The sequence below is a fragment of the Vidua chalybeata genome, chromosome 4 (assembly GCF_026979565.1).
Source record: "Vidua chalybeata isolate OUT-0048 chromosome 4, bVidCha1 merged haplotype, whole genome shotgun sequence".
NCBI lineage: Eukaryota > Metazoa > Chordata > Aves > Passeriformes > Viduidae > Vidua > Vidua chalybeata.
Window position 1 is genome coordinate 26856634 of NC_071533.1, and position 20629 is coordinate 26877262.

Consider the following 20629-nt stretch of genomic DNA (forward strand, 5'->3'; position numbering starts at 1 on the left):
CTTGTGAGACCTCTGGATCTCTTACTTGCACAGAAGTAGCCACTTATATTTATTGCTTTACATATGGCCACAATCCAGCAAATCACTCAGGCATGTGAATAACTTCCAGCATGGAAGTAGTCCCCCGTGAGGCAGTGGGACTACCACCACACTAAATATACACATCAAGCAATGAGCTCCACCCTTGTGTTTTCCCGAGCGCTACCACTTCACATACACGCCCAGCAGGCCAGGGGGCTTGCTCCTCGGGTTTCTTTCCAATTGCATAAATCCCAGTTGCGGATTTGAGCTGTGGGCTGCCTTGATGGCTACACGCCCATTGATCCTTGCCCGCCTCTGCCCACCGAGGCTATGCAGTACTGTGCTTCAATCAGATTAGGTAGTCTTCCTCTTTTCCCTTTAATCCCGAGAAAAATACGTAACGAATTTGCAGGGGGGAGCCTTGTTGAGTTTTATAGAGCCTTGCTGCAATGTATGAGCAGCTCTTCTTATCACAGGCACAGAGACACAGACCTCTCGAAGGGCGGGAGCAGCAGGGACAGCTGCGAGCCGCCCCACCTAGGCTGGCCCCGGGGGATGGGGGCTCCTGCCGCCCTGGAGGGTTAAGGGCCGGGCCTGTCCAGCTTCTTTTTCTCCTCGCTGTAGTTTGGAGGGAACGAGGCGGCCCCAGTGCCCTGGCGGTTGCGACCCTTGGTGGTTCCCTGTGGGTCTTCACTCTCCTCACGGGGAGGTGAGACTGCATCCCAGGGCATGCGGACCCAGAGTTAGGACCGCAGACAGCCAGCGGGATTTAGGGGGGAGAGAAAAGGGGGGAGAGGAGGCAATGGCAAATACTGCGTAGCAACGGTAAGACGTGAAGCCGAGAGCACTAAGTGCATACCAGGATTTATAGGTGGACTTTACAGGACGTTTTACTACAACCTGGGAGATGATTCATTTTTATACATAGCCTGTTACACTGCGGGGCCGCTCCAGCCGGTTAATGTTCAACGTGGGCCAGGCTTAGCGGTGGGCGCAAGCCCGCGGCCGGGGAAGGGGCTGCGGCCATCGGCCTCGCTCCACGCCCGGCGCCGCCACGGCCCCTCAGCCCATTGATTTGCGGGGGGAAACCTCAAAAAAAGTCAAACGGCAGGAGAGACTTAAAGGCGATCACGCCCCGCCATTCCGATCAGGCGTGTGTTTCACCGTTGCAGTCTGTGCATGGCCAGACCCTGCCAAAGCCTCTGGAGCATCCCTCTTATTTGCGGGCGGCGGCTACAGAGCACAGCCCGCACAGCACTCTGTGTGTGTGCGCATATGTGTCTGTGTGTAGGTGTGTAAAATATGCACGTGTGCGCAATAGATACACGTGTGTGTATTACAAAATACACACACGTGTGTGCGCGGGAGTGAACCTGAGATGCTTCCCCGCTGCATCCCGGCTTGGTGGGGTGCCACAATGAGCCAGGGCCGGGTCTCTCCCACACTCTTGCACACTCTTTGCACACTTGCAGACACACACAGGGCTCACACAGCTCCTTCCTCAGCGCCGTGCCGCGCCGCCCGGGCAGGCGGCTGACTCCAAAGGGTGCTCAGGTCTTCGTCACTGCCGGAGTGAGGCACTCGCGGCCTCCTGCTCCTGGGTTGGCTACTGGGCAGTTTGTGGTTTCTTTTTTTTTTTTTTTTTTTCCTCCTCTTTTCTCCTAGTATTGGGTTGGCCATCAGCCGCGTCCATACCCCGCTCCCGGCGCGGATAGCCGTGCCCTCTAGCCCCGCAAATTGCGCCTCTCGCCCAAAAACTCCCAGGGATATGCCGCTGTAGAGTCGCGGCCGCGCAGGGGCTGCCGAGCCGCCCCCTCCCCGCATGGGGTCCGGCCCAGGCTGTTGCCGAAGCGGTGCCGCGGGACCTGTCCCCACCTTGGTCATGCTGCGTCCCTCCCGTGGGGCTGCAGACCGTGAGGCCACGCTCGCACGCTGCCACCGCTGGGCTGCGCCGCCAGAGCTGTGGGGCACGGGCTGGTGGCGGCCCTGCGAGGTCGCGGGGCCGGGGTCAGGCCGGTGGCCCCCCCCGCGCCGTCACAGCCCGCCCTCCGAGAAGGCAGGCTCGGCTCGGATCCCTCTGTGGCTGCGGCAGCGTTTGCCCTGCCCCGCCTGGCTCCGCAGCGGGGAGAACGACCCCCGCTGCCCCCTGCACTTCGGGGCGGGCCGGGGGTGGTCACAGCCGCAAGGGAGAAAGCGACCAAACAAGCCACCCTCGTCCCCGAAATCACAGATCGACCAGAGGGACGTTCGTCGAGCACCGCCAGAGGGCTGGCTCCCTGCGCAGAGGCGCGGAGCGCCGACTCTGTTCTGCCCGCTCCAGTCCCGCGGATCTGCCTGGCACAAGTGGGGCCGAGGTCCCGAAGAGCGTCTTCAAATGTCTTTGGTTTGTTTTTGTTTTTTGTTTTTGTTTTTCTCATTAAAACCCCCAACAAAGCAAAACACACACAAAAAAAAAAACAAAAAACAAAAAACCCAACACCATCCCAAGCAACAAAAAATATTCCCTTGCCGCTTAAAATTTGCACGTTAGAGTTTATTTAATTTGTCCTCTCTTCCTAGCTTAGAAGTAGATGTAGGAGGCCGGAGAAATTAATTCCAAAAGGGGTTCGCATTTAAAAAACTTCAGATTTAGCAATCAATTAGTCCGGCATTGTATGGGGCTCCGAAGGTGTAAATCCTTCCAAGTTTCTGGATTATTGACTGTTGCGCTCTCTCGGGTGCCTAATATCCAGACCTACATATGTAATACGCGTACCAAAGCAGACATTTAGCAAGGTAAATTATATGTCCCGAAAAAGCATGTTAGCGCCAGTGCCGTGAGCCGGTCCCCTGTCCTCCCTCCTTGTCTTAAACCGGCATGTGGGACCCCCCGCCACGCGACTCGCACACCCCCCGCAACCCCGTCCGCGGCGGCGGGGGAAGGCGAGCTGAAAACCTGCAAACGCCGTCGCCCCCGCTCCACAACGGAGCATTATTGAAAGAAAAAAATGCCCCTGAAACGCGGCTTTATTGAAGGAAAAAAACCCAACAACAAACTCTTTCCCGGGCTCAGATGTCAGCTATTTTCCAAAGGAAGCTATTTCCCTCCAAAAATGCTAATGAATATCTAAGAGAAAAAAAAAAAAAAAGTTCTTTTATTTTATAGGTAGAAACAACTGTACAGGTATGTAAAGATCGGTATCTCGCTGGTTTGGGAAAGTACACGCGGATGAGCGCGCACGTACGAAAAACAAAGCAAGGAGAGGACAACGGGAAGTACGGACAATAACCAAAAAAATCCATATCTGCGCGTCATTTTGACCTTTGCGGGGCAAGGCACTCCGATATGACGGCCAGGGACTCGGGCACGCCGCCGGGGTTCAAAGTGCGGGAAGGCACCGTCGGAAAACAAAAGAACAGAGCCGGGCCGGGACACGGCCCCGGGGCGCCAGCGCGGGGAGAGGGAGCCCGGGGACCCCCCGGCCCCGGCTGGAAGGGGTGCACTCCCGGCTCCGCTCCGCGGCCGCAGCTCCGATCGGGGGGTGGTGGGGGCTGCGAGGGCCAGCGGGACTGTGGATTGGGATGTGGATTGGGATGTGGATTAGGAGGCAGACGGCGCTGCCCGCTCGCACGCCCGGCGCGGGGGGTTGCGCAGCAGGCGGCCTGAATCGGCTTTCCGAGGGGCGAGGGGGGTGCGAGGGGATGTGAGCCCCTTGTCTAACCACTCTCCCCCCAGCTTCTGCAAATAAGTATTTTGCAAATTCCCCATTTCGTTGTAGCTTTTTCTCCCCCACTTGGCGGCCTCCATTGTTCCAGGTTCACACTGCCACCGCCGATAAGAAGGAAAGCCCTCGGAAAAAAAATGAAAGAAAAGAAACCCCACCACGACCCAAGATTTTGATTTACGACCTAATCAAAACATTATATCTTTGGTCAAGTGGCGCAGAAAAATGATGACCCTCAAGGCTTCAGCTAGGGGGAGAAAGAAATTCAGACTACTCTCGGAGTGATTTATGTCCTCTCTGAGCGGTCACGTTGATTTTTCATCGTTTGAGCCATTACACAGTAGAGCAAAAAACTCTGATCCAATTTTTTTTTTTTTTTTTTTTTTTTTTTTTTTTTTTTGGTCCGGAATCGGTATGTATTATTCTTCTGAATGTATGTGCGTATACTATGTATTATATATCTAATATTTCTCCACGCGCACACAGATTCTACATGTATATATACCGATATTTTATATGTATATATATTTATATTTATAAAAGAGGACTATAAATAACCAAAGCCACCGAGAAGAAACGAGAGCCGAAAAAAAGCGTGTAAAATACCGTGCCGATTCCCGCAGCGATCTGCTCGCTGGTTTCCAAGCCCGTCCCGCCGAGAGGGTTTGGGCAGAAAAGCTCTCTCGTTTCTCCGGCTCCCCTGATCCCCGAGGGGGGCTCCCGGGCTGCCAGCCCTTCGCCGCCGTCACCCTCAGACCTTTCGCTCGCAGCCCAGTGAGGAAGAGGAAGAGAAGGAGGAGGAAGGGAACATTTTTGGCAGCCCCTGGCACTCACCCGGGTGAGGTGTTGACACGGTGCGGAAAAACCAAGGGGAGCGGCGTTGGGTCGGGGAGGCGGCAAGGCCGGACAAGCAGGGGGGCCTCCCGCCTCCCCCCCGTCCCAAGCACCGAGATTCTTTCTCTCCACCGACCCCCTGGCAAGAACACACAGAGGAAAATAGAAAGTTGCATAAAATATTAAAATAATTTTAAACCCCCCAACCTTACAACAAAGTTAAGAGAGACAAGAAAGAATCTAATAAAAATGTGACGAGGAAGAAAAAAAGGGGAGAAAGAAAATAAAAATAAGGGGTGTTAAAAGAAAATTTTAAAATGAGGGGGGAAAAGTGGAGACTGGGGTTTGCCCACGCTGTAAATGGATCCACGGGAGAGTACCCTGATTTCGTGTGGGGGAAGCATTTTCGTCGTGGGAAAGCTCAGGGCGCTGACCTCTCCCCTCTCCCTCTCTTCTCTGCTCCTCTTCCCGTCTAACTGCTGGGGGGGAAGGAACCCCCTCCGCCGTGTCCGCCCACCCCCGGGCTACCTCGGCCGCTCCTCCCGACCTCACAAAGGCGCGCAACGAGCGCGCAAAGGCCGCTCAAGGATTAAGCTCGCTCTCACCGCGTAGAGGTTCCTCCCTGCCGTCCCCTGCGCCCCTCGCCAGTTTACGCGCCTGCGGAATTTCTTCGTGTCTCAATATTCCCTCCGGATCCTTCGGCTGCCCACCCTCTCGGCAGCCCCTCCTCGCCCGCCCGGGGTGTGAGCCGATGGGAGGGCCGAGCAGCAATTCATCTTGATTTGTTTCAATTGTCTGGCGATGGCAAAGTTATAATCCTGTATAATTTCACGAACAAGCAGGTTGAGAATGAATGGGTCAATATTATTTAAAACAAAACACACGAGAGCACGACCTTTCCCTTCAACGACGTGTTGCAGCACGAAGTCGCAGGAAACTCGGGCTAACCTCTCACCCCCCGCGCTCCACGGGGTTGCGGTTATTTGGGCTGCTCTTTGTTTCTCTTCATGTCTGAAAGGGGGATTTGGAAATAGAAATGTAATATTACATGAAGGATCTCCCCGCGGAAGGCAGAGAAGGTGAGCGCAGGGGGCGGCAAACGGGACAGATTATTTTGAACGGGAGCAGTTTGTTTGCAAGCTGGCTTTAAATTTTTTTTTTCCCACTCCCTTTTCTTTAATGTAATAAAAGCTTCTTTCACAGCAGGACAAATTTATGCTCGAGATACAGCAGCTTTGAGGCAGGTAATTCTCGAGTCCAGCGATGTCAAATAATCCATTTTCTCGGGTTTGTGCGGGGAAATAAAGGGACCCAAGGGGTACACGTCCCATATTTCTCTAGTATGCAACTTTAGAGCGAGGGATATTTTTTTAAATGTGGAAAAAAAAAAGCGCCAGCATTTATTTGCATTGCAAAAGAACTACCCCGGGTTGCCAGAGAACGAGATCCAGTGTCAACTCTCAGTCAATCATTGCAGACTAGTCGCTACTGCGCAGGTTGGCTCAGTAAATAAAAAATCCAGACAGAACTGTATGCTGTATATTTTACTCCCATGAAATAAAACACATTTTTTTCATGTTTGCTGAAAAGTAAAACAATAATATTGTACGAAATGTTATACACAGGGCATGTTTTACATTGCAATATCAGAAACATCATTGCATCCACCAGAGGTACTATTCTAAAACTGATATTCACACAATTTTTTTTAATAATTATATGTTAGAAACATACAGTGTCGCATTTAGTATATACATTCCCTTGCTCGCAAGCGAAAAAATCCTAATCGCTTCTGTGTAACATGCTTTATTTTAAAGCCTAACCTTTTAAAAACACTGTTGTGATATTACTAACAACTGCTTTTATAAAATTAATTTGACATTTCGATATATATACATCCTTTCAGTCATTTTTATGTTAACAATGCTAAACTTAAAAAATAACAAGCTTATAGTAACATTAAAATGTCATATCATATCCAGTCAAACATTTGTCCATATATATATATATATATATGTCCTTGTAACTGTTGAAATACTCTTAGTGAAAGAAAGATCTTCGAATCTGTAGGAGGTCCTTTGAAAACAAAGGAACTATCTTATTTCAGTGGTTTCCTCTTTTTTTTTTTTTTCTTCCTCTCTCTCTCTTTCTCTCTGTCTTCCTCTCTGCCTCTGATTTTTCCTCCTTACTCTTTTTCTCTAGTGCCCACTACTTTCTAGTGAAATTCTCAGTCTCTGCGGGAAATGGGGAGGGATTCCCACGCAGTTTCCTACTTGGATGTTTCACACGGGTCTGTCCACCGCGTACTGGCAAGCGCTCAGGTTGGAAGCGGGGTTTTGCACACTGGCATAGCCAAAACTGGAGTGCTGCTTGGCTTTAAGTCTCAGACTCGCCAAGCTCGAGTTACATGTGTCCCTATAAACATACGGAGGTGTTGGAGGAGCATAAGGACAGGCTGGCGTTGGCACTGCAGAATTCAGGGAGGGATTGCTCAAGTTGTTCAAGTTATTCAGGCTGTTGAGGCTGGAGCCGGGCACCCCGGTGACTGCAGAAGGTACCATGCTTGAAGACATACTCATGGAGGATATGGAGTTTGGAGGGGAGAACATGCTCTGAGAAGACAGAGGGTTGACATTCATGGAGTTGAAAAAAGGAAAGCTTTTGGTGGAGAGGGAAGCGGAGGTCAGGCCCTTGGCTGCCCAGTTGTTGTACGAGTAGCCGGGATACATGTCATCGTAGGGCTGCATGAGGCCGTTAAACTGCGGACCGAAGCCGTTTTTGCAAAGCTCGGCTTGCTGGTTCCTTTCTCTCTTTCTCCATTTGGCTCTGCGGTTCTTGAACCAAACCTTTGGAAACGGGGGGAGAGGGAGGGAGGGAGATGCGCGTTAGTCAGGAGCCACCACCACCACTGCACCCCTTTGCAGGTTCTCGGGGCAACAGCCGAGCCTGTCTATATAGAAGTTATATATAAAAATTTGTACATATATATATATATATATATGAGTATATCTCCATGTATAGGTTCACCTCGTCCTCTGTGGAACCCTGCGCTGGGCTGGGCTGGGGTGTGCTGCCAGGACAGCCGAGCATCCTCGGGGCTGCTCAGATGCTGGATGCTCGGGTTTAGCAAGGCAGATTCATGGCCCATCATTCCACCCTCACCACGGCCCCCCCACTCCCCCTCCCAGCCCCCCTCTCCACACCCCCCCACATAATTTGTGATGCTCTAATTCGCGCTACAGAGGCCAAAGCTTCCTTCTTATTCTCTCCCCTTTCTCCTGCCCCCTACCCCTTTATTTCTTTCTTGGGTTTCTCCCCCCCACCCTTCTCTCTTGGCTTTTTCTATACTGAAACCATCCAGGAAAAATACAAAAGTGCAAAAGTGAGAGTAAAACGCCTGGAAACCAGCGGAATATTTAAGGCGGTGGTACGGGAAAGGCGGGGGAAGCCAGCAACTAATAAATCCTTGCTTCAGTTTGTTAAAACTACAAGTTCCTCTAGCGTGAAAGCTTCCAGAACCGAAAACCACTTTCTAAACAAACACGTTTGACTGCTCTTTGGGGGGGGGGGGGGGGGGGGGGAATAGGAAAAAAAAAAAAGAAAGAAAAAAAGAAAAGAAGAAGGAAGAAAAAAAATCACCATTTAACAACGTGCTAAATGAGATCTAAGGGACCCTCCCCGCGCAGACAATGGGAAAAGCGTGCCCTTTCCCAATCCACATCTGGGTGTCTGACCCGTCGGGCAGCCGCCAGCAGCCGCCTTACCGTGTGTATTGAAACCACCCCGGGGTGTTTGTGGTAACCCCCACCCTGGTCAAGCTAGGCGGCGGCCGCCCGGGCACCACTGGGACGGGCTCGTCTGGAGGCACCGCGCGGACCGATACAAAAACGTCCTCGGAACCCGCTCCGCAACCGACAGCTCTCCGTGCTCCGGGAAGACACCGGGCTCGCCCGGGCCCCGCTCCCTCCGCGTGGCTGCCCCGGCGCCGACACCGCCCGCCCGGGGCTGAGAGCCGGCCTTGCTCGCTGCCGCCCCCGGTTCTCACTGTCTCCCTTTCCTCAAGCGACCTCGGGGAGAGGATTTATGTGGGATTTCCGAAAATCTGAAGGTTCGGCCCGTTTATAGGCTTCATTTTGTGTGTGTGTGTTGGGGTTTGTAGTTTTTTTTTTTTCCCCCCAGCGCAGTGTTTGCAGGAGAGCAGGATCCGGCCGCGGTATCTCTGCAGCGCCGCGATGGTCCCATAAATCTCAGAGTGGGGTAGAGGGTGGAGAGAGACGCTCGTCGAATTGTGAAACCCAAAGAAATAGAAAATGCAAGGAAGGGCACGTTGGGAGTGCCTCGGAGTGAAGCAAAAGCTCTTGTGTATTTTACATCTTTTTCTCATTAGACAGCGCAGGTTGCAGCCTGTTCCAAGTTGCTTTCTTGGCTAATGTTTTTATTAGCGTTTCGATCAAAAGGAGAGGGACGCTTTGCACGGTGAGGGCGAAACGTGCAGCAAACCATATTTCAGAGACACAGAGAAAGATCCCAATCTGTCTCACTTTGACAGAAATGTCCTGCTCTGCCCTGCTTTTGTGCAAAGGCTCTGGAGTTTACATACAAGCCGAAATCGAAAGCAGCTGCAAACATTTCAGCCCTCCTTCCCTTTCCCAGCCCACCCTGATCCCCGCTGCTCCGAGCCAGAGTGCCGTGTCAGGACTTACCCTAACCCTGGCCTCGGTGAGGTTGGTCCAGACGGCGATCTCCTCCCGGGTGGACATGTCCGGGTAGCGATTCCGCTGGAAGGTGGCCTCAAGCTCCTGCAACTGCTGGCTGGTGAAGTGAGTCCGCTGCCGTCGCTGCCTCTTCTTCTTGGAGGGATCCTCGGGCCCCGCATCCTCATTCTTGCTCTGTTGGCTCTTATCTTTCTCTGTAAGTGGGGGAAACAAAAAAAAAACAAGGCGGAAAACGAGGGCGCCTCAGCCTCCTCAGCCTCCTCAGCCTCCTCACCAGCGGCTGGAGAAAAGCGTGTCCCCAGCGCTGCTGGATCCCGCAGACTGCCCCGAATGCGACTCGATGCTGTAATGATTAACCCGCGCCGGCCTCCCGCCGCTGCGGCTCCTCCGCGCCCCGCGGGCACCCACGGGCGGCTCCTCCCGGTGGAGCAGCCACCGCCGGGGCAGCGGGACGGAGCCGCCTCTCCGTATGCAAGCTTTCTGCCTGTGTGCATCCATATTATTCTCCCGTCTGCATACATGTAATTAGTTTTATTTGCTTACCTACCCCCGTGTTATTCGCCTGCTTGTAACAATATTCTTTGTCCGTATTTACCCCCATTTTTCCGTCTGTATCGGGATTACTCCCCATGAAATCCCACGTTATTTGCCGATCTGTTTTCATGTAACTCGCATATTAGTATACATGCTACTCGCCTATCCTTACGTATATCGTTATCTTCCTCTACGCCGACACACCGACACCGCACGCGAAAAACCATGAAACGCATCTCGGCTCGGGTGCGGGACGCTCCCGGGCAGAGGAGCGGCGGCGCATCGCGGTCCGCGGGCTGCCAGCCGGGCCGGAGCAGGACAGGGCTGCGGGGCGCCCGTCGGGCTGGGGTCCCTGCCTCTCACCCCCTCTTACCTGCGGCCTCGGGGCTGGAGGTGTCGGAGATGGTGTGCACCTCCAGCCGGTGCTTGGCAGACTCCAGGGAGGAACGCGCCTGCCCCGGCGCCAGCGCCGTCGCCATGGCCAGCGCGGGCTGGTGGTGATGGCAGGATGATGAAGAGGAGGAGGAGGAGGAAGGTGAGGAGGAGCACAGCTTATTCCCGGCTCCCAGGCGCTCCAGGCTTAACGGGTCCTTCATGCAGTTCATCGGCAAAAGGACGCCAAAGTCTACGTGCGCGCCTGGGGGGTCGATAGGAGAAGGTGTGCGTGTGTCTGTAGGTGTCGGTACGTGTAGGAGGGTCCGCGCAGTGCCCCCTCCGCGCAAGCGGAGCAGCCCCGCGGCTCCGGGGGTCAGGGCTGCCGCTCCGGGGCCAGAGACGTTCGACTAGAGCCCGGGAGGCACGGCGAGCCTCGAAGTCCCCGCCGCCCGGGGGGACGAGGCGGCGGCGACAGGAGAGGGGGCGAGTCCGGTCCTGTAAGAGCCGTCACGGCGACACGGCAGCTCCCCGGCCGGCGGCCCCCGGCCCGCCGCGGGGCTCCGCGGGGCGGGGGCGGCGAGGCGCGGCGGCGCTCCGCGGGGCGCTCCTCTCCGCTGTCCGCGCATGGACCCGCGCCGCGGCCGGCCCCGCACCGCATCAGCTCAGCCGCTTCCCTCTTGGCCTGACATCTTAAACCGGCGGCGGCCTTCCCCGCGCTTCACGTCACCCGCCCCACCCCGCCCCGCCCCCTCCCCGCCCCTTCACCACCCGCCCCGCCCCGCCCTGCGCGCCCCGCACCGCCCCCCGCGCTCTCCCGGTGGGCACACCCGCCCCCCACAAAAAACCTCCGCCCGGTGCGCCCCGCCGGGCGTACCCGCCGCCGGAGAGCCCGGGCTCCTCCGCCGGCTCACGGGGCACCCGTCGGAGCGGTTCCCAGCGCGTCCGCTCCGCACCTGGCCGGACTCCCGGACCTGCGGGGGCGACGAGCGGGGAGCTCGGCACTGCCAGAGGCACTGCCGGGGAGCTCGGCGTTGCCGCTACTGCTGTAGTAGGATGGAGGAAAGCCCGATTCCCTCCTAATGGAGGGGGTGGAAAATAAGCGGGACGGGGGCGCAGCCGGTTAGACGGCAGACCTTGTGCCGTTAACAGCGACAATTAAACACAAACGACAACAACCTCCCCTCTGCGACACAGCTACGGAAAGCTTCGCACCGCGCACAGAGGCCCCCGAACTCTTCTAATCCCCGCGCTCGCCGGCATTCTGCCCTTCCTCTGCGCGCACTAAAGGCGGAGTACACGGGGGAAAAATTCTTCCCTTGCTTCCGCCATTCCCGCCCCTTCCCTGCAACCAGGTTCCCAAAACCTAGCCCCCAAGGAGGCTTTTCCACTCCGGTTTTACCACTTACTTGCACAATAATCTGCGGGACCATTCCTCCTTCTCGGCGTGGACCCGGAGGGACCATCCCACGCCCCCGGGGCGCTCGGAGCAGCCCACGAACCCGAGCCCACGCAAGCCGTTCACAGAATTTGGCCAAGTCCCACACCGGGCCGGCGCCCGCACACAAACTTCTCAAACCCCTCTCCGAGGTTTAGGGACAGGATTTGACCCCTCACCCGGGCAGCGGCAGTAGAGGGACAGGCTACACTGTCCCGCAATCCCCACTCGTGGGACTGCTTATGGCGGCGGAATGAGCCTGCTGTGGACCCGTGTCTCGCAGGAAGGAGGTGCGGGGCTTTTTCACGCGCGTCTAAGGCGGGGACAGGTTACCCTACCATGCTGGTCATGTCTTCCTGGGGCCGAGGAATCCGTCCCCGAGCCCTAGACCGCAGAGCCGACACTGGCCCAGAGGATCAGTGGCCGTCTTGGGGATGGGGATTCCGAAGTAGCCCAGGAACGGGAAACGCAGGTTTGCGTCTCAATTTTATGTGGCTGGTCACTAGTATTCAAAAGTTACCGAAAGCTTCCCCTTGATGTGGCCCTACTCATCTACATCCCAGAGCCCAAACTTTTCTGTGTCCCATTCCCATCCCGTCCGCCACACCCCACCCCCACCTCCCTCAAGGGTCTTCCTTAGTCGCTGATTCTCGTTCGAGGTACGTATCATCCATCGCAATCTTAGTTATCGCTAAATTATACATATTACTTTCGCAGCCTGTTAGTAAAGAAGGTTAAATTAATTTACATTCTGCTCATTATCTGGTGTTTAAATGACGTGTTTTTATCCCTGAGATTTGGCAAAGAATCTCTTTCCTCAGACCCCACAGCGTTTCGATGGAGACAATGCTCTTACATTTGTAGTGGATTTTAATCTGATAAGACTCTAATTTGCTTAAGTCTTTTAAATAGGGGGTTTAAAATGATTCTAGCAGTTTTCTTATTGAATTTCCTCTAATTCCCCCAAGATCATAAAGTATATGTGTAAAGTAAATATTTCCTCCCTTTGCACCGGCAGCAGATGACCTATAACTAAGTCAATATGAATCCAGCTCCATTCTGCACAATTTGTTTACCAGTCATATCCCAGTTTCTTCTTAACCTCTTGCTACCTCTGTGGTCCCACACCTAGAACCGTCCCCCCGGCCTTTCGCCATGGCGGGACCATGCCAAAATCGCGGGCAGAGGGCTGCCCCAGCCCTGGCCAAGCGGGCGCAGCCTCGGCCTGTCAGCGAGGGGCACCTGGGAGAGGGCGCTGCCCCTCTTCAGCCCCACGTCGAGGTGAAAACAAGTGTACAAAGCTCTGGGGTGGGGGAGCCAGAGGGAGCGGTGATATGGAGGTATCTCCTCCTTTCCCCTTCTTTTTTTTTTTTTTTTTTTTTTTTTTTTGGCATTAATTTATTTTCAGTCGCTTTGGGGCAATGCTGGCTTCTTTTGCCACGACTCGAAGCGAAAAGTCCCTCCCGCGTGCGGGGCGCAGAGTGCTTGTTACGCGCTTTATGCCCTTGCAGGGCGAGCTCCGGTGCCCGCCAGCCGCAGCCTCGCTGTCTCGGGACTTTTGACGGGGCAGGCCGTTCCCGGCGCGTTCCCCCAGAGAACGGGGAGAGGAGGAGGAGGGCCCGGCCACCGCACCGCCCTATCGCATTTTCCCTAGCTCCAACCCCGTGTCCCACAGCCACAGGCGTGATAGACCCTCCAGACGTCCCCGCGCCCTGAAACGGAGTGCACAACACTAGCCCGGGCCCCGGCAGCCCAAAGGGAGAGGCTGTCGGCATTTCCTTACGTGCCTTTGATTAAAACTCCCCCATCCCAGGCAGGAGGGGAGCTACCACACAGCATTAGTTGTCATGGTGACCATAAATCACGTAAATCCAAAAATACCCACCTATAATCTGAGATGAAGCTTTTATTTCCCAAGTGAAATCATATTTTAAAAGCTGTCAGCCAACCGAAAAACAACCTAATTGTAGTCACCCAGGTAATATATTAGCGGTAAAGGTTTCAATTAAAATGTCAAGTGTTTTAAATTTTTTTTTAAATTTTTTTTTTTTTTCTGGTGGAAGTTCCCATCACCTCTCGGGTTCGGTCCTGGCCACGAAGCCGCCCCCGCCAGCTCAGTCGCGTACCGACTATCCGCGCCTGCTGCGTGTGGCTGCCATCACTAAGAAAAAAACAAAACTATTTTGGGAATTGCTCTCTTTCCGTTTCGCCCTGAGCTGCAGGGCCCATCGGGGACGCGCCCCGATGGACTGGGGGAACGTCCGCCGCCTACAAAAAATGAGGAATCAGGGATGCTCCCCTTTCCGCATCACCTTTTTAATTTCATGGGAGTTTTCGTTTTTTTCCCCTGCTTGTTAGGTTGGTTGATTGGTTGGATTGGTTGGGGTTTTTGTGTGTGTGCGTCTTTTTTTTTTTTTTTTTTTTTTTTTTTCACTTTCTCCACGCTGTTATTTGAGTTTATTTGGGACGCCCGGTGCCCGCCCCGGTGCGGCAATCGGGAGGCCCGAGATCAGGGCCGGGAGCTGAGTGGCTCGGCTGCGGATGCCAGAGGGTGGCCAGACCTACTGCGGGTATTTATTTTCCCACTTTTCCTTTATCGCCTCACGAGATCTTTGTTTCTAGGCGTAATACTCCCCTAAATGGATAAATTGGTTCTTATGTAGAGCCTCCAACTAGTCCTGTTGTCTTTTACCTTTGGCTTGTTGTCTTTCGCCTATCTCGGATTACCGGGTATTCTCCTCGATGAAGAGCCATTAATTACCCATTCAGTCAATATTAGGAAGACTACAGAGCTTTTTACATAGGATTAAGAAGACATCAGATTGTTCCGTTAGTATATTCCTACTCACGAAAAAGCTTTCGTTATACATTTAGTTTTCCCTGGAGTGAGGCTAACAACTGCTGCATACATTATTCTCAGACGCCAATAGCGGAGGGGGAAAATTCTGTAAGCGAAGCGCAATAAATAACTTCTAATTTGCGCTTGGTGGGGGGTGCGGGACGGGGCGCGCACCTTCCGAGGCACCGCGCAGGGGCAGCGCACCAGCGAAGTGCTTGCACCCTGGACAGGGAACGTCCCGGCTCCACGGCTCGGGTCACACAATTCCGGGGACAAATTTGGCCACGCTTTGTGAAGGGGAGGGTGCCGCTCGGCTGTGCCAGGCGGCCCAGCGGCAGCAGAGATGCTTCGGCTCCGCCTCAGATCCCCCGCACTCGCTCCCTCCCGCGGGGGCAGGGCCTGCGCGCCCACTTCGTCCCGGGGCTCAAAAAAGGCACCGGCGACCTTTGCTTTGCACGCTGCAGTGTCTTCAGCCGGTCTGAATGGAAAGCTGAATCAGCGTTAGGTTTTTAAGTTTTTGTTTTTGAAAAGAATGTTCAGTTACGGAATATTGAGACCAATTTTCCTTTTTTTTTTTTTTTTTTTTTTTTTTTTTTTTGGCTATAGTGTTTAAACAATCAATTTGGAGTGCTGAATGACGATATAAAACGGAATGTAATTTCAACATTTTATGCTGGAAGCTGCTGTTTCAGCAATACCCAGATTATCGATTACAGGGAAAGATTCCTTAAGTAGAATTCGCAGACCTAACAAATCATATAGATTATATATATATACACGTACACACAAATACCTTAAGCATCCTTTCGCTCTGCATAAAAAATTACTCAAACAAACCCACCACCGACAACCATTTACAAGTGCCGTGGGTCTGCCGAAGCATGCGCTGAAGTTTTCCTAATTTTGTGGGACTAGTCACCCAGCAGCAATTTTTCTGTCTCTCTGAAGAAATCTGACACCCGCCGGGCTGCGTTTGACACTCTAGGCTGCAATAATATTTTCATACTTTCCCATTTTCCTTTCCTCGGCATGGCCACAGACTCGTTTCTTCTGGAACAGCCCGCCCCATCTGCACCCCATTCCCTGCGGGAACCCAGCATGCCGTGTAGTTTTGGAGGGTCTCCTACTGAATTTCGTTTACTCCTTTCGCAGAACCATCGATTTGACAAAAGAGGCGCATGTTTTGCTATTACTGCCAGTGGTTCTAGTGGTTCTCCTCATGGCCACCGACGGTGCCTATCTAGCGAAATTACCTCACCGCCCTCGTAATTTCCAAAGCTGAAATGTGACAAAGAGGGGTCCCCAATCACCTCTGTTTCCTTCCCCGCCTCCCCGCAGCCAGCCCCAAGGATCAGACTTTTTACAAACTAAATCCCAAAAGCATGACGTCCTTACGGTCAGGCAAAACAAAAATCAACGAGTACCGCGCGGGTTTAAGCAAATCAAAGCCAAGACCCGACAAACCCCTCCGGTATCAAGAGAAAACACCCGTGATTTCTACGGTTTACAGCGAGTCGCCCGACCAGCTCAGGGCGTCTCAGGACTTGCCATTATCCGTCGCACAGAGGCAGGGACTGAGGCAGCACATAGGGTTCATCCCCATATCTGCAGGAATATATTCCCATATCTGCACGGATATATCCGTATCCGAGGTCGTCGCGCTTCCCTTCCCCGTAAATGGGAGCGTTTTAATGGTCAGGCAACACCGCGCTGCTTCTTCGGCTCGGACGTATGTTTTAATTAATGGCATTAAAGGTGTTTAGATAGCAATTTCCCTTGCAGCCCGGAGAGTAAAAAACAGACCGGCTGGTACGGTAACAAGGCAGGAAATTTTGCATGTACTACAATAATCCAGGTTCATAATTGATGTTTAAGAAAATAACCATTTGTTTCTCGGCAGAGGAAGTTAAAGTTACCGTGTCAGGGAGCATATGTGGATATTACTTTTATAAATACTTAGTCGAATAAAGCTGACTTGGAAGGGCTCATAAATTTATTATATCAGAAAGGTCCCCACTTTCCCATTAGATCGTGCTAAGGGCTTTGATTAAGACCACCTGTTCATCGGGAAGAAAAGGCAGGGGAGGGTAAAAATGCCTTTATTATTTGCAAACCATATATAAAGCAATGTCACCCTTCCTTTCCACATTATTTAACACTTATTACTGGCCGAGGGAAAAAGTGCCAGCCTCTGGTAAAGCCTATTTGTGCACAATTTAATATCGTGTATGTTTCCGGGATTAAAAATTATCGGTTCATAATACTTTGGCGTTTGGAATTACCCCGGATTTTGCTCGCTAACCTTGCTTTAGCCTATGCGTTCCTTCTTATAGGGGTTTTGATGTCCAGCTAGCAAATCCTGTTTGAAGTCCCCGGGGGCGGGTGGACTCGGGAAGGGGACGTGGTCTGTCCTGAAATCATTGGATGTTATTTGAGAAATAGCGAGCTGTTTGGCCAAACAGGGTTAATACAGTATTCTTACAAGGAAGTGTTTAACCACGAGACCAGGAATACGTACATTATTAATTCACTCTAGTTTCCTGTATTATTAATTCAGGTTAATGTATTTTATTTAAACAAAATTACGTTTATCTTAGATTAAACAGTCTCTCGAAATACAGAGCGCTTGTTTTCTTCTTTGTAATATGTTTGCATTGCTGTTTTTCTTTACCACCCCTCGGGCTCGCCTGTCAGACCCCCTGAAAAGGGCATGGGAAGAGAGACAGGAGCTCGCTCTACTGCAGACGGGGCGCTGTGGGGGTGCCTACCTCTGGGGGCAGGAGAGGGCTGGCAGCTTGTTTACGGGCGAGGGGGTGGTGTCAAAAAATAGAAAATAAAAATAAATACGAGAGCGACGCTTCGGGTGTCTAAACGGCGCGCTGACAGCGATGCTTTTTTGGGGAACACGCGCTGGCGGCGGTAGCCGGTGCGCGGCCGCAGCCGCGGGGGTGCGCGCACCCCCTTTCCCCTTTCTCTTCCCACTCCCGCGGCCGCGCACCTCCAGGCGCAAGCGGCGCCCAGCGCGCCGCCGGCGGACAGCAGAGGGCGCCCCGGCGCCGCGCAGGCGGGCCCGACTCGGCGCTGCCGCTGCTGCCGCCGCCCCGCAGCGCGCCCGCGGAGTGGCGCGGAGGGGCCGCCGCGCGTCACTGGCGCTGGGGGCGGCCGCCCGGACACCGTGCTGCCGGCGGGCTCCGTGCGGCCCTCCAGCGCCCCTCGCTCATCTCCCCCTTTAGATGTCCGCCTTCGGAATAAAGACACTCGACGGCGGCGGGTTGCACGCCTGCGGACGGGGACACGGTGGGGGTGTGCAAAGGAGAGGTAACTGGGGGGGGGGTGGGTGGTCAGCGCCTGACGCTGCGCAGCCCTTCGCGGAGGTGGCGCCGCTTCCCCGCCTGGCTGCACACCCGCGCACCTCTCCGCACGGCTGCGGGGCCGCTGTGCCTCCGGCCCGGCGGGCGGTGGTGTCTCTTACCTAGCTGAACACAGGCGGAGACAAGTTTGCGGCAGTTGGACTCCATTACCCGTTATCTGCAAAAGATGAATTGTTTTAAAACAATTACTTTGGGATTGAAAAATACATGCAAAAACCCGAAACACAGCCGCCCGGGGAGCTACGTCGCAACGATGGGCGGGCTGGATCGCGCACATTTCTCCAGTGATACGCTCAGTGTCCCCTCTCCTTGCCTCAGCCTCAGGTCCTACTAAAGCCACACCACAGGACAGGAGCAAACACCCGTGGCCGTATCCCAGCTCGCCGAACCTTCCGGCCTCCCCGCACCTCTAGTTATTTGGGCACGCGTAGGAGAGTCCCCTAATCTCGTCGCCGTGCTCAGCCTCGGGACAGGCTGATCCCGGTGGCAGGGGTGCCGTAGGACAGTAGGTACCAGCAGCCGCTCCCCCACCGCGGCGGAAGTTGCGCGGCAGCGGCTGCGCCTCCGCGCTCCCCGGCCACCACCGCCGCCTCCCTCTATCTGAGAGGTCGGGCAGTAAAATCACAGGATTAGTGCCTGATTGAGATGTCTGTTCGTGAGATATTACAAAATTCATTATCACAGCTCTCTACTAACTCGATATGAAGTAACACAGATGGGATTTTATTAGTCCAGGCTTCAGATGTTTACTTATGATAATTTCGAGGGAAATTTGCATGTCACCATCATTTCGGTAATCTTTCTTCTTCTTCTTCGCTTCTTGTTTAATGTCTGGACCGGGCGCATTATTAGCTGGTGCTTAGAAATCCGGCAGCCTGGAGCCGAGGCATGTTTGGGATGAGCAGCACCAGACACAGTACCCACTGAGAAGAGCCCCGAGGCTCTGGCCCTTCCACCCTCCGCCGGGCAAGCAGGATAAGGCCGTGGAAAAAGGGGAGGAAAGAGGATAAATAAAAAAAATTAAAAATAGGGAAAAAAAAAAAAAAAGGAAAAAAGGGAAAAGAAAACGGGAAGGTGCGGTTATCGGGATTCCTCGTGGTCGTGTCGTGACATGGCGATTTATATTCCCAGATGAACGACGCCAGGGAGGAACTCCGCTCCCTCCAGCAGCCGGGCCTAGCACAAAAGCAGTGCCTAAATTAATCGGGAAGGCGATTAAGAGAACCTTAATTCTTCGCCGATAGTCCTTATTTCGGGATCGTTCTCCGTCAAGATTAGTCCTGCGTGACAAATGCCCTCCCCCGCGGCCTACCTCTGTGGCTGATTTATCTCACGAGTGGAGACACACAGCTCCCCCCACGCACACGCCCCGACACCGAGGGGAAGTTTTTCCTCTCTACTGAAATGCCGGTCTCCTCGGAGAAAAGTGCCTTTCTCGAATGGATTATTATTATTCTTTCCTCACCCGTATTGCTCCTTCCCTTTCTCCTCTCCGTATCCTTTTAATTTTCGTTGCAAGGCACATCGCAGCACGGGGCCAAGTGGAGCGTTTTCCTATTGTCTCCAGCCCGGCGACACAAACGAAAGCAACTCCACTTGCTTTGCACTTCCCTTTCTCCGAGTACTCAGATTTAAATACCTCTGCACCTCTGCGCGCCCACAGCCGCAGCAAACGCACCAGCCGTGCGACCTTGCCTTTCTCCACGGCCGGGCCCTCTCAAGCAGCAACCTGCTCGGAGCAACTGCAGGGCGCGGACAGGAAAGCGGAGTCACACGGGATTATATTTTTTCTTTATAGGTATCTATATATATCTATCTTTATAGGTATCTATCACTGTTCTTTCGAGAAAAAAAAAACCAAAAAACAAAACACAATCCCAATCCCCAAAAAACTTGAGTCGCCTGGCAAAGATCTCACCGCCCGAAACGCTGTGGTCCGTGATTTTGGCGGGAGGCTTTCCGCCAGAGGCCCACGGCCGCTGACTCTCAAACGAAAGGGGGGTTCCGTGCGGGGCCTACCCCTCCGCGGTGCCCGCGGGGCAGCCGTGCCCCGCCGTTCTCTCGCTGGCGACGCCGGTGGGAGACGCCGCAGCCGGCTCGGCAGACCCGCCCGCATCGCTTTCGGGCAGCCCGAGCCCGTGCTGGCGCCGCTGCCGCCCCCCACCCGGTCCGCGTCTCCGCGGCAGGAAGGCGCTGCCTGCGCGGCCGGTTCCTCGGCGCCCGCCCCGCCGGGGAAGTGGGACCAGCACGGCGGACAAACGGCGCGGGGGCAGCGCTACTTCCCTCGCCGACAGCGCTGCGGGACGGGCCGCAGCCGCCCGGCAGGACATCAGCAACCCGAGCCCGCAAGACCCTGCCCAGCCGGCCCGCGGTCCCGCTGCTAGTCCCAGGGTGCGCAAAGCCTGGACCTGCCGGGTTCGTAGCCCCGCGCCCGTCCCGCCGATACCCCCCGAGCCTCCCGCACTCACCGGGGCCGGTTGCGCTGCCCGCCCCGCTCTCTCGCTGCTGGTGCCTGTGGCTGGCGGGGGCGGCGGGGCCGCGCCGGGCTCCTGCGCTGGCTGCGGGGCCGCGGAGCCGCCGCTGGCTCCCTCCTTCCCCGGCCCTCCCGCGCCCCCGCCCCGCCCCGCCCGCCTCCCCGGGCCCTGACGTCACACAGGCTCCGCCGAGCGCTCCCCGCCGCCGCGGGGCCGGGCTGGGCCAGGGCGGGCGGCTCCGCGGCTCTCCGCGGGCACGGGCGCAGCGGCGGCGGTGGCAGCCCCCGTCCGCGGAGGGGGCAGGGGGCAGGAGGAAGGACAAAAGTC

At 54.6% G+C, this 20629-nt stretch overlaps 1 protein-coding gene across 2 annotated transcripts; it reads right to left on the reverse strand.

Annotated features, from left to right (window-relative positions):
• Nucleotides 1-6088: 6088 nt before the first annotated feature.
• Nucleotides 6089-20387, reverse strand: PITX2 (paired like homeodomain 2). Of its 2 annotated transcripts, XM_053941826.1 has the most exons (4): nt 20297-20387; nt 17930-17985; nt 9263-9468; nt 6089-7405 (listed from the first exon to the last, which is right to left on the reverse strand). In XM_053941826.1, the coding sequence occupies exons 2-4, from the start codon at nt 17973-17975 to the stop codon at nt 6842-6844; spliced, it is 816 nt and encodes a 271-aa protein (XP_053797801.1). In that variant the 5' UTR covers nt 17976-17985; nt 20297-20387; the 3' UTR covers nt 6089-6841. The 2 variants fall into 2 exon arrangements, with proteins under 2 accessions (XP_053797801.1, XP_053797800.1); XM_053941825.1 differs by lacking the exons at nt 17930-17985; nt 20297-20387 and adding an exon at nt 10182-10782.
• Between the last annotated feature and the right edge of the window lie 242 nt (nt 20388-20629).